Source organism: Macrobrachium rosenbergii, chromosome 27, assembly GCF_040412425.1.
Source record: "Macrobrachium rosenbergii isolate ZJJX-2024 chromosome 27, ASM4041242v1, whole genome shotgun sequence".
Lineage (NCBI taxonomy): Eukaryota > Metazoa > Arthropoda > Malacostraca > Decapoda > Palaemonidae > Macrobrachium > Macrobrachium rosenbergii.
Window position 1 is genome coordinate 22669649 of NC_089767.1, and position 19860 is coordinate 22689508.

At 34.5% G+C, this 19860-nt stretch overlaps 1 protein-coding gene across 26 annotated transcripts in view; it reads left to right on the plus strand.

Annotated features, from left to right (window-relative positions):
- Window positions 1-19860, plus strand: part of Glut1 (Glucose transporter 1) — a 515395-nt gene that overhangs the window by 411140 nt on the left and 84395 nt on the right. For 18 of the 26 annotated variants that reach the window (XM_067129118.1, XM_067129116.1, XM_067129122.1 and 15 more), the window contains one exon: window positions 15389-15409. The exons of the other annotated variants lie outside the window; for them this stretch is intronic. In XM_067129118.1, the coding sequence (XP_066985219.1) occupies window positions 15389-15409 (21 nt within the window). The remainder of the gene's footprint in view (window positions 1-15388; window positions 15410-19860) is intronic. 26 annotated transcript variants of the gene reach the window in all.

Consider the following 19860-nt stretch of genomic DNA (forward strand, 5'->3'; position numbering starts at 1 on the left):
CGTGATGGATGCTATCGCTTTCTCGATAATGGAGGTTTTAGGCAGAGCTTATCAGTCTGTGCTAAATCAGGAGCGTGCCATTGTCAAGTTTAATGACTACAGAGTAAAAGACCGAAAGATTTCTCGTGCGGTAAGAAGATTAATTTTGTGTTGTTCTTATTATGGAAACTTTTGCCTGAATGTGATTGATGTAGCATCCGGTCTGTGCTATGTGACGCGAATCTTTAGCTATCGTGACGTCAGAGTTCATCTAAAGAGGCCAGGAGTTATACTTCCATGTAGGTCATCTTGCTATTATAGTTTTATTGTATAACATTTTCTACGAACGAATTATTCTTTTAATAACTGTTATAGAATAATAATGATCAGATTTATCATTGACTAGACATATAGTGTGTAGACTTTAGTCTGTTCAGTCAAAACGCTTGGCACAGTACCAGTAGTTTTCATAATTTTGGTTCCTCTGGATTAAAAAAGAATTTTTGACTAGTGCTGCTAAGATTTGTATTTTTTGATTACAAGACTTTTCTCCTTTTCTCTATGGATAAGCATAATTATGTTTTGCCTTTCGTATTGCGAAATCGAATATCTTACTGAGTATCTTAGATGGTCAGCCATCTTCCTACATTAATATATTATTCATAAAATCTGAAATAGTGGTTTGCTCCTACTCAAGAACAACTTATGAAAGGCTTTGCGCAGCTGCAATAATCAGAAGTACACTTACTGTACCACTACGACTGAGTGTCTGTATTACATTACATTAAGCAGAAGTAGAATTTTAATATAAGTGAATGCTCGTGCATACTCACCATAAGTTCAGCTACACTTCAGTTTAACTACTTAGTTAATCGTGAATTGCAGTTCTTTTTTGCTAGTCTCGGCAATAGGGATTATGGAAAACTGGGGAAAGTTTATGTAATGCGTAAAGCGTTTTAGGTATTTTTACAATCCCTGTAACAACTTGTTTGATTCATTCATATTTTTACCTTTCAAACTAAAAAAGATGATAAATGCCTACTCATCTCAAAAATTCGATCGCTGTTAGGAACGCTATGAGGAAAGCTGTTAAAAGGTTGACGTCATAAGGAAAATGACCATGTGACAAATGTCTATTCACCGTTGAAAGAACAGAAACGTCATTGGCTCTGGAATTGATGAAGGTATTAATGGCCGAAGGTGTCTGGCGAAGGAAAAGGATTCGATCCTTTGTTGCGGTCATGGAAGTGCGTGATCCATCTTGTCAGATGTTTGCTCTCTCTTGGCGCTCGTTCCGTTGACGAGATTCTTCGTTTTGAACAAATAATTCCTGAATGGAAGAGGAGTCTCTCTCTCTCTCTCTCTCTCTCTCTCTCTCTCTCTCTCTCTCTCTCTCTGATATTTTATAGATAGTTTACAGTCTTCTCGAAGTTACACAACCCACTGTCAGTGGAAAAAGTTAATTTCACTCAAATTAGGACTATCTATCATTATGTGTGTTTATATATATATACACACATATATATATATATATATATATATATATATATATATATATATAATGTTGGAAATCTGGAAAATCCTTAACAAAACAACGATATTATATATAATGAGACAGTATTTATGTATTCTATATATCCTTTATATAAAATATATATATATATATATATATATATTATATATAATATAGAATATAATATTTATATATATATATATATATTTGTATATGTATGTATGTATATATATATATATATATATATATATATATATATATATATATATATATATATATGTAGAATATATAGATAAAATGTACAGAGTAAGAGTGATACTAGAAGTTGGAGGAAGGAATTTTGATGTAGGTGGAAAAGTTTTTAAAAGTTCTTGCAAGTTCTTGAGAGAAATGTGAGCGAGGGTCTGCTTATTAGGGTAAGTGGAAACCAGAAGATGGAGCAATAACTTTTAATATGGATGGCGGAAGAATGGAAGGAGGTTATTCGCAGAAGTATTTGGGAGTAAAAGTAACGAATGATTGTAGGATGAGAAAATATTAAGTTAGTAGGTAAGGGAAGGTTTCTAGTATGGAGTGTGGTAAAGATTATGGAGTTGATTATAAATGTGTAATGAAGACAAGGGAAGAATGTATCTAGTGATTGTTAGGCCAAGTCATCGTTTGTAAGCGAAATGCTTATGATTGTGAAAGAAAGAATTGATTTGCTATGTGAAGAATTGCAAAGGTGAGGTACGTGGAAGTACGAAGAAGTGATTTTAAAGATATCGAGGAGAATGACAAATTAGGTTTTAAGATGGTTTTGAGTATATGGAAAGAATAGAGGATGAAAGTTTCGGAAATGTTAAAAGAAAGCAAATAAATGGCAGAATATACTTACCGTCACAACATATATGGCAGGAAATATATCATGAGCAGTATCCAGTCATAATAATTATTGAGTGGGGAGAAGGAATCCATCACTTCAGGAAACTTGAGGACCTTTTATGCTGCTTTTTCAAAATCGGAATAGGACTGCAAACCTGTATGGTTTAGAATATGCACAGGTATAACATCCAAACTTAACAATGACTGCTGGTGGCACTGCAAAATCCATTTCTTTAAGCTTCTTGCAATGCTTCCAGCTCTGACCAAGATCAACCCGTTTAACTTTTCCCTATCCTTTAACCTTTGACGGAAGCATTGTATTCGACACTATGTATACTCTTTAGGTAAGTAACTTGTAGGATGTGGCCTCCCAGTCAGAGCGCGCAAAATTAGGGAGGAAATTGTTGATTACGTATGGAGCTAGTCATATCTTTCGAAGACAGCTTGCCTGTTAAGTCCAGAAGAACACCGTAGAAACATTCACATTAATGGTCATCAGGTACTGAAAAGGACGAGATGCTAGAGTCTTTCGATAAATGATCATCAGGTTCTCGGAGGGAGCGTCTTGTATTGAGGACTCGTGCTTCTCCGTTTCACGTGTTTTCATGTAGATCCTTCATGTTTGTTGCTGTTCTTTTGTGCAGTTTTGTACTTTGATTTCCTTGAACTTTACACTCCTATGTGTATTCTCCTGTCATATTCGTGTGTTTACAAGGGGCTGTACACCATACCAAGTATTGTTTTTTGTTGTTAACTTTTTTCTGTATAGTCTTCCTTTTCTTATGGATCCACAAGCATTCAGGATATCCATGAATGTCTGATTGTTTTTACATTTTTTTGTTTTGACAGTTTTTTTTTGGTCGTAGTTATTCAATTCATGTATTTGGTCAGTATGCTTAGCTTTATTAAATGATACATTTCCACAAATTTCTTGCCTTTACCTGCAAAACCTGGGGAAGGGATTGGGAATCATTTAAGAAATGAAAGATAATTTGAGGGCTGTATACAAGTATAATAATAATGCTGTTATGAACAAGTATATTTGTAAATAATTGAAAAAAATACCACATGCTAACTGGCTTAAGTGAGACTCATATATGCATCTTAAAATTCATGTCAGTGCTTATTTGTTTATCTTGTAAACATGAAGTGTATATATGATAAAGCTTATTTAGGTTAGGCATCAAAATTTGGTTTGCCTTAGTAACGCTTCACAAATAAATTGAATAAAACATTAAGCAATCAAACAAAGATTTGTAGGTCATTCGAAGCACGGATTACCAGGGTACCTAATACGCGAGTCCGCGGAATAAGTAAATTCGTACCTGACGTTGTCATTGGTGACATATTGATCGAGACATTGCAACGAATGAATTGCATGACGAGGCCGCGTAAATCCGCAGGGCTACCAGCTCTCTCGACCAGCACGTGACTGTCTTCGGCTAGGACTCAAGGAGCAGAGAGGGGAAACTTGAGAGATTTGTGCTGGTAGTTCCTGTGATCGGCTTTTTTTAGATACTTTAATTGATTTCTGGTTGCTGCCGTACTTAGCTCGTATTGGAGCACAAGAAGTTGTTCATGTTGCCTTAGGAATAAAAGAATTGAATAACTAGTTTTTAAGAGATGAGCTGACATGGAAACAGTCTGTGAATTGTCATGGACACGTACAAACTCTCTCTCTCTCTCTCTCTCTCTCTCTCTCTCTCTCTCTCTCTCTCTCTCTCTCTCTATATATATATATATATATATATATATATATATATATATATATATATATATATATATATATACATATATATATATATACATACAATTATATATATATATATATATATATATATATATATATATATATATATATATATATATATATATATATATTATGAATGGGTGCATGTATGTAAGTATACATCTTACAGTTCTCAGCAGGTCCTTTGGGATGAAAATGTCACACCTACTATTTCTTTTGACTCTCAGTAATATTAACAACTGGGTCGACTCGTAGCAACAGCCCGGACCGAACCACGGATCTTGTTAGGCCGAACTCTGTGTTCTACCACTGAGCTAAACCAACCTTAAGGTTCTCATCAAGTATTTGGGAATGAGGTTCCTGACTCCTTTCAGTCCTCCAGCTGCGACCCACAGCAGTTCATTAACTGTGTTATATTTAATTCATTGAATAGGTATAGGAGCATTCGTAGATCTTTACTCCCCGCTCGGGAATCGAACCCAGGTTATTTATTTTTATTTAGGCACGTGTTTACGAATAACAGCGATCTGTGTTGATTATTAACATCTTAATTAGTCTGGCAATCTAAAACAAGAATTGATTGTAAACGGAAACATAAGTGATTTAAACGCTTATTGCGATTATTGGATAACTCTGGTAAATAACACCTTTGTTATCTTGGTAATCGAAAAACAAGAATATGCTGTAAACAGAAATATAAAGGAGAGATTTCATGACTTAGGGCCGTGTCTAAATGGCGCTAGCGACTCTTGGAAACTTATGACACGGTTGCGTGAGAGGGCCTGCTGCCACAGTCGCAAGGATCGACAGAAATTCCCAGTTTTGATGAGTAGCTGTGTGCACGAGAAGATGTTTGAAAAGGAAAATTCAAACACACATACCCACACATATGTTGTGTGTGTATATATGTGTGTATACATATATATATATATATATATATATATATATATATATATATATATATATATATATATATATATATATAGTGTATATATATATATATGTATATATATATATATATATATATATATATATATATATATATATATATATATATATATATATATATATATAAATTTTAATGATCACATAAATTTTAATGATCTGTGCTCTCTTAACCTCTCGATTTCTGCACACTTGTGAAACGCTTGTCACTACTAAGCCTAGATCCCAATGAACAAAGAAATGAGGATATTCTAATGCCCGGCCGAGATTCGAACTCGCGCGTCCGAGGTATCAGAACGAAGTAACGATAATCACCTGGCCACGAGAGAGAGAGAGAGAGAGAGAGAGAGAGAGAGAGAGAGAGAGAGAGAGAGAGAGAGAGAGAGAGAGAGAGAGAGAGGGGTGATAATGAACAGGGTAGCAAGAAGACCGGAAACCTTCTCTTTGTAGATATACCAACGTTTCGGGAATCCATTCCTGTCATCAGGGCTACAATATAATCAATTTAAACAATCTTTAAAACATGCTGGAACAGCTAATATGCTAATGAAATATTTAGTCACATAATACAAGAGTCGTTCTTTAGCTAAAACAAGTAAAACAAAATTGACTCATTTCGGGGAATGATAGGCTACAGGATATGACTTTTTTTCGAAACCTTTTCAGTTTCCGGCCACACCTCTTAAAAGTAAATCCGGCTACCTTTTTTTGTAGTGTACACTTTTTGACTTATATCATTTCCCAAGCTGTGTATAATTTTATCTTCCTTATTAGCATAACTGTTACGTTATGCTATTAAATATTTTGTCAACATATTTGCTATTTAAGCAAGTTTTTCAGATTGTTAAATTTGATTTTACTGTAGTCTTCATGACGGGAATGGATTCCCGAAACGTTCGTGTAAATATAAAATAAAAAGATGGTTTCCTGTCTTCTTGCTGCCCTGTTCATTATTAAACTTATGCTTGCCAGGAGTAAAAAGCTTTGTTTAACAAAAGAGATATCGTACTGGATTGGTAATTTCATAGATACATGCAGAAGAAATCACCGGCGAATCTTTTATCTACGTTAAAGTATTTCTTCCAGTGCTTCAGCAGCAACGTTGAAGGACTCTTTGTATATGCTGTAGTATTTTTCTCTTTATTAATTAAAGGGACAGCTCTTCTTACCAATTATGGCCCTTCTTTTCTAATTCCTCCTTAAAAAACGTTACTTTCATCGTATTCACAATATGGAATTTTATCCAGGTGGTTTAAAGTCATTCTGCATGAGCCTTGGCTGAATTTTCTGTTTACAGCAAGAACCACTTCACTCTTTCAAAAGTTTCATGGTTGTAACCATACGTTCTGAGCTGTTCGTGTCTTCGATATCAAATATTTTGCTCGTAGGTGTATTTAAGACGATTTATTTCATGAGTCTCAACTTTCTTTCATGCACGTAAATGAGACTTAACAACCAACCAATGATTAAATTCCAGCTGTTTAGCCTCTTTTAAATCTCTTCAGTTGGACAACATGTACGAAACCACTGACAGTGTCCCATTTCTCATTCTGCAGTCTTTGTTGTCATTAGCTTTTATACAGGAGTTTGTCTACAAATTTTTATCGTACGAACATTCCCCTATCTTATAATTCGTAACCAGTTTTACTAATGATCCAATTTAACTTCTTCTCACCCGAGGACTTTTAAACTTTCACTAGTGATTGTAACTAGTTCTCACCTTTTCCTCATCAGCTATTTATCTCCTGATGGTACAAACAGGTATCTATTATTTATGTGCTGGATAATTTGAACGTTCTGTTATCGCTACTTTCGGCAGCTTAAGCAGCGGTGAGGATATAACATAGTCATACATTAAAAGTGCTTTACGCCGGTCCAGTATTTTTTATATGCATGTAATAGCAGATTTGCATTTAGTCAATTAAATTTATGATTATTATTCATCAGTGCATCCGTACCTTGCATCCTCAACTCATCCCTCGGTTATTTCATAGGCAATTTTTAAAATTCATGTCACATTCACACGTACGCATACACACACACACACACACTATATATATATATATATATATATATATATATATATATATATATATATATATATATATATATATATATATATATATATATATATATATATATATATATATACAGTATATATATATATATATATATATATACAGTACATACATGTGTGTGTTTATGTAAATATATACGTTTAAACCGTAGACTGCTTTACTCTTAACCCTCTTCACATGTTTCATTGTGAACATTGGATCAGTAAGAACAAAAACCAAATTGCCCCTCCCAGTTAAGGCTATCGCACACCATTCGGAATATTCTAATTAATGATATTCATGTTAAAGGCATAGATTTTCCCCCAGTTAAAGGCATTAAGTGGAAAGTATGGTAGCTTGTCGTGGACTAGGAAACCACTTGAGAGAAAGGAGGACGCTTTCACTTCACCAGACCAGTTATTTAAAAGTACTTCTAGAGGTGAGAGAATATACTGTGCCTCGTAGGGTTGAGAGAGAGAGAGAGAGAGAGAGAGAGAGAGAGAGAGAGAGAGAGAGAGAGAGAGCGAGCGTCCAGGCTACATGTGAGCAAGATCAGTGATTTAATGCTTCGCCTTTAATTCAATCTTGTCAAGAAAGGAAACGAGAAGTTTCTTAGGCATTAGAGCGGGAATCGATAAGGCCAACATCCAGGCGAATTAACTGGTGATTTTGTATGCAGATAAATTATTTGAACTACGCAATATTTACAAGACAACTTTGAAGTCATCTTATCTCCCAAAACCTTGATAGAAGTGAGAAGATATATAATCTTTTTGTCAAATACTAAATTGGAGAGTTGGTAAAGAAATAGGTAGACAATGAGTTCTGAATTTTCAGGTCTGCTCTTGAGGTTAGAAAACACAATTCAAGATTTGAATGTGAAAAAAAGGGGCGCTTACTGACGAGGTTAGTTTGAGTGAAAAAACCATGGAGTTAATGTTATAGTGGAAACTTTCGCAAATAATTATTGGTTTTCGGACGCCACAGTAGACCTCTTCCTTCAATGGACACATGTATCACTTCAGGTAGAATCAGTCTGTGAACTCACTGCCCTTTCAGCTTTATTTTATCAGGTGCCAAGACGTCTAAATCTCAGCGTAACAGAGTGAAGCTCTCAGAACTAGAGACACTTTTTGAAACATATGCAAGGGTAATATATACTAAGGCGCTAGTAAATACACGTAAGTCATTTGATAATGTATAAATGATTTCCACTTATCCCTTGCTTGGTTTTGCGCTTCTGCGTGCTTGCTATATTCTAGAACCATTTCACACTTTTTACATATATTTTCATGTTTATATTTTTATCTTTTCAGGTGAGTGACTCCGTTTCCTGTACAGTGCAAGTAAGGTTTATTGTTCCTGTATTTGTCGGATGGTGATGGGTGAGAAAGACGTATGTTTTGGTGAAGACTTCCAGTCTTGCATTGTGGTGTATTTATTGCATGGTTTTGTCGTTTGCGATACGAGAGAGAGAGAGAGAGAGAGAGAGAGAGAGAGAGAGAGAGAGAGAGAGAGAGAGAGAGAGAGAATGTGACGGTAGAGTCTTTTTTTTTTACATTTTTCCATGAACTAAATTAAGTGGAGTGGAGTGGAAGGAATTTGACAATTACAGAGGGCAAACAAGGCAGTAAGAACATTTCTAGGAACAAGCATTGTAATGCGTTATGAATAAGGCTGGCATACATGAACGTTTATCAGTAAAACAAAGTGAGCTCGTAATTTTATTCCATTGAGAAAGATTAAAAGATATTAAATCATTCCGTCTCAGTTATTTCAGTTCCGTCATAAGATATCAGGATATAGGCACATATTGACTAATTTGTTTATTTATACATTGATGTGTGTGCATTTCATATTGTATCTAGGAAAATATTTGGTACAGGGACAACGTGTGCATATGTGTGAGCCAGTGTCTTGTACGCATTAAGTCTAAGTCATACTGTACAGTACTCTGTGTGTTTCCAGTTTCAGCTTATTTGTGTGCATTTTCGCATGACCTTTTTGGTACACCGTGTTGCGTGCATGCATGATTATTAGCTTACTGGAAACGCTCCTCTGCGGGCGTTATTGTAGGTGTTCAATACAGTACGGTTATGTATGCTTTTGTGAACATGCGAACGTGTCTGTGTCTGTCAGGCCGGAGGTGCGTGCTGCTATGTCTGCCCTTGCTGTCAGGTAACAGCGGCCTTTTTACGAGAAACGAACCTAATTGTTCAGAAGTTATTAGCCTTAGTTCTCGTTTCACAGTAGGAACAATAGTCACGAGTAGTACCTCGCCCCCTTTTTATTATTTTAGGAATATGGACGAGTTGGCATGGCAGACAGTGTATGGATTATTTGTCGAACAGGTGATTTCACTGCGTAGACCTCTTTAATGGATTTTTTCCTATTGTAGTCATTTATCCAAAAATAAAAATTAAAATCAAATGTTAGTAATAAATACTGTATGTTTTTGATATGTTACTAACTAAATGTTTTTTTATACGTAAAGGACTTTTTCAGAAATACTTGAGAATTACTATTCATTTACTCAAAAATCTTGCTTTCTTCAAATTTCTTGTAAGGATGATTATTATATTAATAATTCAAGTATAGGGGAAGAAAAATAAATTTCATTCTCATATTTTTTTATTCGAACATATTATACGAAGATTACTTAGGATTGACATATTGGTGTTGCCTCCATTTTAGAAGATGTCATATAAGGGTTGTGGAAGAACGGGAGTTGTTGATTAGTAAGGATATTTGGGAGTAAATGTAACTGATGATTGTAGGATGAGTAACAATGACTCCGTGAAACAATGCAGGTAGCAGGGTGCTCACAGAATATCTGAAAAGAAAAGAAGTTCTTATATTAGCCAGAGTTGACATGAATGGAGGAACTTCTGAGAATTTCTTTGTTACGTGAATGAAATAAGCTACTAAGATGAACAGTTTACATAAAATTATTCAGATGGCTAGAAATTTGAGATACGAACTGTAAAATGGTTAAACTATGTGAACGGATGGATCAGATTTTTATGAGAGGTCCTGGTCATGTGGAGAGAATGGAGGACATCAGCATGGAGAAAGCAGGGTGTAATTTGTAAATGTTGGGAAGGAGAAGACTTTGTTAATGCAGGATAGGTGATGGCGAAGAGTTGTTGGAACGGAAGGGCCTTTGTATCCAGGAAGCAATAAAGTTCAGGGGCTTAGTCTCTGTAGGGGATTTCAGATTATTGATGGGGAGCCTTCTGCTTAGGTAGGAAGCAGCCAATGCTGTGGAAGTTTTCTGTAAATAAGTTCAACCTTGATTGATCAGTGAAAGAGTGAATGCTGCAGTGACTGTTGTCTTGTTTTACCCTATTAGAGGTGCAGCTGAATGTTAAAAATATATATATATATATATATATATATATATATATATATATATATATATATATATATATATATATATATATATATATATATATATATATATAAGTTAAATTCAAAGAATCTGAAAAAGGACCATGTGAAATGTCTTCCTTTTTTCTGAATTATACTTTATCTCTCTATTATAATGCAGACGTGCACAAATACATCAAGTACAGTAGTGTTTTCTATAGAAGTTTTCAATCAGTTTTTCTGTAAGGATAACCTTCAAATGTAATTTTATTTCTTCGTCTTTTTAACGGGCATTGTTTTAATGTAAACGTACACTTCATTATATTGGCGTTTATTGTTTTGTTTTCTCACTTATATCAATGGAACTGTCAGTGTTCGAAATTGAAATGAGTTCTCCGAGCAGAACTGCCATCACGTCGACACAAGATTCGAGATCAACGTGAAAATTTCTGCCATTTCAGAAAGGAAAATGGGTAATAAGCCGAAGAGTTGCGTGTTTTCTTGAATATGGCTCCTTCTGAATAAGTTTGGAATAAGTTTAAAGTGTCGACAGAATTAATTTCTGATCTCTGCTTCAGTAGTTGGAGAGTCATTTCTCTCTTAATGCATGTGGGAATTTAGCGTGTGTATAAGGGGAATATGTTTGGCTGTTAGATGTAAGTGTTTTTATGTTAATTATCCATTGCAATAAATGATTTATGAGATTCATGACTAGATATGAAGTGCTTTTGAGAGAAAATAGATATTTACTGATATAACAGCAGTCATGAGGGATTGTATTCATATTCTTATGTGTGTTTGTGTGTGTCTCTCTCTCTTTCTGTCGTTGGTTACTTAATATTATTTGTCGATTTTTTTTTTCATTATACTCCACAGCCTGAATGAATCGAGAAAGAGCATTATATTGATTCAGACTTGTAGAGGAGAAAAAGGAAAAGATGCAGAAGAGAGCTTCATTGATTCATTTTTAAATGAGAGAGAGAGAGAGAGAGAGAGAGAGAGAGAGAGAGAGAGAGAGAGAGAGAGAGAGAGAGAGGTCGTGTGGAAGTCATAAAAAATGCCGCAGGTGTTATGGAGAGACAAAGGTCAATGTATTTGGAGATCCCAAGAGGATCTCCTCTTATCTCTTGTGATTCTGTCTTTTATCATCCCTTCCTGCTCTGTCTCTTTTTGAATTTTTCCTCCCCCCCACTCACAGTTCTTCATCTATTTATTCTCGCTACGTAACTTTATTCCTCCTCCTTTATATTTTGTTATCTTGCTTGAGTCTTTCCTGTCGTTTCATTTGTAGTTCTTAGGTGTTGTGGCTTGTTTTAAATTACGTTTTTTTTTTGTGATGTTTTTCTTCTTCATTATCTTTGATATATTTGATTTTCCCCTTCCTTCCCTCCTCCTTTATCTATCTCTCGATTCGATGGCATGTAAATAATAAATTCAAAATGGCCCCAGCGACGGGGCTGTTTCTGACGTTAGCTGATGCTCCGTTTCTGACTGAATCACTTGGTTTCCAGACTTTCAACTTAAAATATCTGCCAGAGTTATCCATTATTTATTTATTTATGTCTTTATTTTTTATCTTGTGTACGCCGTTTTCAGGCTCTTAAACGACTTTTCCATGTGATAATTGTAACAAGATAGACTTTGCTATCCTCAAGTTTATGAATGGAGTCTATATAGTATACTACTGGCCAGTTCCCTGTGTTTGGAAGCAGGTTGCTTAAATCGAAGCTATTGCTCTTGTATTCACAATCAGTCAAGTACATTTTGCAGTTCTGGGAAACAAAGCGAATAATTTAAGATATCTCTGAAGTAGTTTTAGAAATCTTTTCTTGATTATTAGCTTACTGTATCTTATAAAATATTAATAGTTTAAATTAACGTGGTCGATGCCCGACATTGAAATAAGTTGAGAGGTATGCAATATGTTAGTTCACGAGAATCCAGTTATAAATAATTGTCTTGTCATTTAGAAACTGGTTGGTAAGGTCATCGGCAGCAACACTGCTCACTTTTCCTTGTATAGTGCAGTTCATATTACGGGTGACCAACTGGACCTCTTCTGACTGCGATAACTAAGGCCTCGTCTTTCTAAGCACTTTATTTGATCTTGCTCAGAACTGCATTTCTCTTGATGTCAGACAACTTAAACTTGTGCCCTTAGTGCTCTGTGGTAATGAAGAAATTCGAATGCCCAATCAGCGATAACCCTGCCTTCTACGAGCACCAAGTGTGCGCAAGAACCTTGCCATTTGCAGATGGATATCTGGTCTCGCCTGATTTGAATTGACTCCTGTGTAAAGTCAAGGAACCTCAACCTCTTTGCAGAAGAAACCACAGATAAATAGAAATAAATAAGGAAGAGCCACGTTTGCCTGATGCTATTTTCCATACCTGAGTTATGGATAGGCGTGTCATAAATATAATTCATCTTGCAATGGATGACATTGTTGCATCATCAACACATTCCTTGCATGCATCAAGGACTGATCAGTGTCCTATAAAAGCCATTTGGCAATAAGTTGTGCATCTCTTGCAAGCTTCTACGAAATTTCAACGTGCTTGTAGTAATGGGACTCGTATATTATATCAGTGAGCAACAACAAATCAAGAAGTTATGCTTGGGCAACAAGCATTTAAACATTGATATGACGTGTTGATATAAACTGCTGTTAAGAAAGGCTGCTACCGTCAATTCTCGTTCTATATTTTAAAAAATAAATAGTAAATGACTTTGTTATTTTTTTATTTACAACATAATAAATAAACTAAACAAATGACATCACGACAGAAAAGTGTATAAAATCAAGTGAACAAAATCAAGAAGTGTACGTGAATATTCTCGCCAAGCAAAGGAACTCCAACACATGAAGGACGTGGTGAAGAACGTTGGTCAAACGGTCGCCATCTACTGAGAAAATCCTGCAGACAAAAATAGTGACATATATATTCCAAATAATTATGCCAAACTGAAGGGGAAGTTTATCTCAGTTGTTTTTGCTAACCCGTTTAACTATCAAATCATATTCTGTGACGTTTTAGCCATCGACGAAGCGAACTTTGTGTTTTTCAGCTGTTGTGCTATCATCTCTCTCGAATACCAATTCCTTTTTTTTTTTTTTTTTTTGTTATCGTTGTTAATTGTGCCTCTCCAGCTGTTATCTCTTAATCCTAACTTGAATCTAGACTCTTGTCATGCGATCTCCTGAGGTATACCATCCTTTCTTTCTTATGTGGTGTTACAGAATGAGACTTAGAAATGTTTTGCCGTATTGTTAATAAATCATCGATATTTTGGGGGGGAATAAGACTAACTGGTTTGGTCACGTATATATATCAGCTATTAGGAAAGTGTTTTTACCGTCTTTTCAGCTGGGACAGATATTAAACATCAGAATTTACCGTTCCCTAGCTGTCAGAAGTTAAACGTAAGCTATTTTTAAAAAAGGAAAATTAAGCCTACTCCAACTCTTTAATTACATGTTATCCTCCATCAAAGAAATCTTAGAAAAATTCAGTAAAATAATTTTGTCAGCACTTATAAGATCCCAGGTTCATATACCCAGGCACAGTACTATTAAGAAAAGTCACTGGGCATCATGCCAAGACTTCATTAGCAGATTTTGGTTTTGAAAATTTTGATATATATTTTACAGGAAATTTTTCAGCTGGGAAAATATTACTTGCAAAATTCTACGCATACTTGTCCGTTCAACATTAGTTACTTGATTCTTTTCTAAACCATAATCTATTTGATCTTCATTTGAAGTTTATTATTGATTTTTAATTTTTCAGTGGGGCTGTACATTACACATTTTAGGCCACATTTTTAATGACTTCTGATATGTGTATATATTTCTGTTAGCATTGTTTTTGGAGATGTTTATTGATTGCCATAAATGTTAATGAAAATTTGTAAATACAGGCATACCTGTAATCTTTTTCTGCCAGAATATTAATGAAATGCAAGGAACTAGCTCAAGCAACTGTTTCCATTCTTCGATTCTGTAGTTGATATTGCCTAGTCAAGTGAATTGTTGTAGCTAAGAATAAATGTTGACTTTTTTACAGTTGGCCGATGAAGCTGCATAAGACGAATATTTCTGTTTTGTAATAAAAAATAACCCTTATATATTATATGGTTTTGTGAATGCTATGTAGTTGAAATTATTTTGACCATGTATGCAGTTCAGTATTATATACCTTTGTTCGTTTAATATTTGCAGAGGTAAAAATGTCATTTTCATTTTGCCCTTTTCCATGTGACCCTATTTTGTTAACTTCTTGTGATCCCAAGATGGAAGATCATAATAATGAAAATTTACTTTCCTTTGCCATCACATCTTTGTTACCCGTTTCTCTTCAATGTGACTGTCTTTCACTTCCGTATGTTGCACTTCGCTTCTTCTTTAAACCTGTCAATGTTCTTTCAGTTTCCGTGACACTCAGCACCAGTCAGTTTGTTGAACGCAGTTAGTGTTGACTGTTACCCCAATCACTTGTTCTTGAATGGTTGAAAGCCCAGATGCTGGACCTTTAAAAGAATAGATTTGATACGAGCGCGTCTCGTAACCGCGTATAATTTGCCTGGTTTTGGTACAAAATTGTAATAATTTGCTTGTGGGTGGGACAACTGCAGAGTGATCCAGAGAGCTCACTGGGCAGGCATTTGAGACCAATCGTCCCAAGAACAGGTGATTGGCAGAACGAACAAAGTCTTGACTTGTGTTGACTGCTGTAACTTTGTCCCGCCCTTCACCCTTTCCATTCTCAGCTCACCACCTCACACCTCACGCCTTACCTAACTTTGTTTGTGGAGGAAGCCACGAAATCGGTCACCCTCCATTGTGTTATTATCGAGTCGTTTTATGTGTATTTTTAATTTGTTTCTCTCTTCCTTGTGCCTTTCTTTAGGCCTCCTCTTTCTCTCCCACGGTAGGTATCTGAATTGCCATGTCATTCTTTGACTGATATGTTTCTCTCGAGAATGTGCATATAGTGTTGCTCTCCTCTCTCTATGTAGGCCTGCTTTCACCTAAGGTATTTCTCGTAATGCTTGGAACCCACTGCTTCTTTTCTTAAATAAGCGTGTACACACAAAGGTATTTTTTTTGTGTGTGCGCGCTTCTTTGCTCCTTTCCAGATATAACCCTTTCCATTTGCCTTCCTCGTGGTATTCTCGGCCGCAGTATTTAGCTTTTCTCTGCCTGCATTTCATTTTATCTGCATTATTAATTTTTTTGACTCCCAAGTTTTACAGGTTTCCTTGTAGCCGTCGCTGATTTTTTTTATCAGTTATATAGTATTTTTCATCTTGATTTTCTTCCACTTTTATATATTCTTGTATGTAAATATTTGTATAAAAACACGTGCATTTTATACAAAGACACACACACAATCTATATAATACATACACACACACACACACACACTATATATACATATATATATATATATATATATATATATATATATATATATATATATATATATATATATATATATATATATATATATATATATATATAATCACATACGCACATGCTTACATAGATAGAGAATGTGATAGAAGCCATATATAAATTGAAATGTGAGTGAATATTTATGGCGTTTTGCACACACACACATGCACATAAATGCATACATACATGCATATCTTATATATATACATGCATATATATATATATATATATATATATATATATATATATATATATTTATATATATATATACATGTTTTATAAGTTGTCACTACTTTATATATATATAAGTGCATTTTTTTAAATTACAAAATTACAAGTATTAAGCTGAAAATAACATAATGATATAAAATTTGCTATACCTTGGAAATAACCTAGGCCTAAAGGGTGTTATACATAATTGCTCCTACCCTGACCAGGGTTGGAATTATGCCATTTGGTGTCCAAACAAAATTGATATAGGTTCGAATGTTGGTAATGGAAGGACCACTTATGAAGGATACTTTTCTTCAGATGTAGAATATTCCTAAGGTATAGTGAATTTCATAGTAATGGGATATTTGTTACATAATTTTTTAAAACGCACGTACACACCTATATATACAGTATTTGTGTATATATATATATATATATATATATATATATATATATATATATATATATATATATATATATATATAATATGTGTTTATATATATACATATTGATAGTATTATCCGTTTCCACTAAAAGTTCGTGGCGTCTCCAGGGGAAAAACAAGTCAGTAATCGTCACTTCATTCATCCTTTTTAACTGCTGAATTATGAATAATGATCCCTGTGCCTCGGTTGTACCTCATTTCTCTCTTATACGTTTTGTTTATGCTGATTAATGTTATATACGTTATCTGGTAACTCCTTAGGAAGAAGTGCTACTGGAAATCGATAATTTCCTCTGTGTTCATAGCGGCCTTTGCAACGGATGAAACTTTACAAATACAGAGATAGCTGTATTAGGAGTCTGTAATTCTCCAATAAATATTAGTGCTTAAAAAAAAAAGCAGGATCTTTCCTAGAAGTGACCCCCAAGGGTTTTCGGGCGTCGTTATCTAGGACTAGTATATCTTGGGGGTCATTATCTTTATGATATTTACAGTGTTTGTTTATGTTTTTACGGTAATCCCAACGGGCTTGTACCAAACACGCCGCAAAGTTGGATACATACCGGGTTAAAACCCGTGGAGGTCACTATTTAGAAATGATCCAAAAAAAAACTTCGGTGGATGTTAAAATCAGCCAGATGGGACACATGTTGTTATTGAAATGTAAATGAAAGGCTTTTCATTATTGGTAAAGAAATGTTAATGTAAACTAAACAGAATAATTTTTATTGATCAAATTATCCATTCGCGTCTCCATGGAATATATTTCATCTCGTCTTCGATATCTGCCTATGTAGAATGTTGTGGTGGTAATTTCTCGATGATAGCATTTGCATTAGAAGTGATTCTGTAGAGTTTTTCTTAGCACTGTTCAGACTGTGGTGCATCTTTTACGTTTTTCAAAACGCACATCGTTTATTTTTTTACACGCGCCCATTGTCCATCAGCTTCCGGTTTTAAGTATTTATTCCTTCGTGTAAATCTTGTATGTGTGATCGGGTGCATGTTGAAACATTTCACTTCCGGAATACAGAATCAGTGCCCTTCATTTCAAGTAGGAAATCTGAACAAAGAATTGAAGTGATATTTCAGAATTAATACAGACTGAATATAGACGAACTTACAAAAAAAAATTTTATGATGGCCGCATCAGTCAGCTGAATGTCGAAAGCTACGATGGATTTAAATAGCATTACGTAATTTTTCTTCAAGAATAAGCATCATAAGATTCATTTTTATCTGGAAGTATAAACAAGGGCACACAAACAGCCACAATAACAATAATGCAAATAATAGTTATGAAGAATGTTAGTATCTATTTTGTAACAGAGTCGGAATTATTTTTCAGTAAGGGCAAAGTATTGAAACTCGTAAATTTTCTCGCAAAGCCTAATTAAGGGATTTAAATTTTAATACCAAAAATTAATTTCACACTTAATGCCACGTCCCCATCATGCGTAAAAGGGATTCAGTATTGAAATACATATGTGTGTATGTATGTATGTATATATATTATATATGTATATATATACACATATATATATGCAGAACTTTTATTATAAGGGAAGTTGGTTGTTGGCATTATATATGTCTATATGTATGTATGTATGTGTATGTATATGTATATGTATGTATATATATATATATATATATATATATATATATATATATATATATATATATATATATATATATATATATATATATATATATATATATATATATATATGCATGCATGTATGCTAGTGTAATTACTAGCAAAGAAGTATCCATTATTATGACCACTATTTATTTGACCTCTTTCCTTTCTTGTGTCAACGCATTTGCATTCCATTTGCATGCATCCTGCTTCCTGCAAGTCTTGCACGTTGCATCTGAGCTCGAGTAGACGCTTCTTAGCTAACAAATTACCGACAGACAAAATATCTCGGGACAACCTGACCACTGCAGTATTCAGTATCTTGCAAGCGTTGAGAAGTGTATTGTTTACTTTGGGTGAAATGGAAATGTAGTCTTTGTGGTTCTATTTTATTTTATTTTATTTTATTTTTTACCTTTACTAAATTTTTCATTTCAGAGAATTGCGTTTGACGAACTCGCTAAAAGAAGTTGTTGCCGTGTTACATCATTTTATAACTTTTTTTTTTTTTGTCATGAATAAATCGGGCCGTAGTTTAGCCTTGACCTTTTGCGTCTGTGAAACAGGGAAATGATGACAGTTGCACCCTTGGTTGTGTCTGTGGTAAAAAGGTCTACGATTATGGAGCCGTGATTGTGTCTGTGAGGAATGATTGACGCCATCAATGTGAATGAACGACTTTACACTTTTTAAACCTTAATTATTTGCAACCAGTCATTTTTGCCAGTTTACACTTCTGACTGTTCCCCATTAATAACTTACAACAGTTGTAACTCTGAATCAGAATATTCAATTTTGACAATGGCCTGAAAAATTATTTACTGGTTTTTTATTTAAACTTTTGTGATCGTAACGAGTAAGTTACACCATTTTCTAATTTAATTTTGTGTGCGTGTAGGCAAAAATGTAAAAAAATTTTTCATTTTATGTCCTGCTGTCATAAAAATAGTGTTTACCAAGAAAACAAAGGTTTCAAGGAAAGAACAGGGTAATTCGTAAGAATGTATTCTAGCTTTCACTAATATCCAGTGGTTCCCAAACTTCACCAAACTTCTTCAGGACCACCATTGCATTTGACGACCTTGGAAATATGGGCTTCGATACAGAGATCATTAAATGTGTCAAATGAAAGCCGATATATGGAATGAGGCTGAATTTGTTATTCCAATATTTGTTGGCACATTTGGCTAGGCCTGACCCTTAGGTTTTAGCTACCATCTTAGGAAGTCCGTCGGTTTTTTTTTTCTGGGACAGTGATTTATGTGATAAAATTATACTGTCCCTCCGGTGCTTCTTATTTTGAAGCGTCCAGCTAATAAATTATAATTGGTTGTAGACTGCTCTGTACTGTTGAAGTAAATACTCGGAAAGAGACCAAAACACTGAATTTGGGATAATGTCACTGGGTGATTTTGGCACAGATGAAAAGATGTATGACAGACATGTTTATGGAGAAGAAAGCTGAATGTTATGTTTTTTTTTTCGTGTTACCCACTGAAAGGAGAAATAAAAAGGACTGGGAGAGACAAAGCGCAATTGTGTTTGATGTGGCAAAGAGTATTGATCGAGGAAGGGTTAACTTGCTTTGCAATAAAGATTGTGTAGGTGTGTGAAACAGTAAATTCGT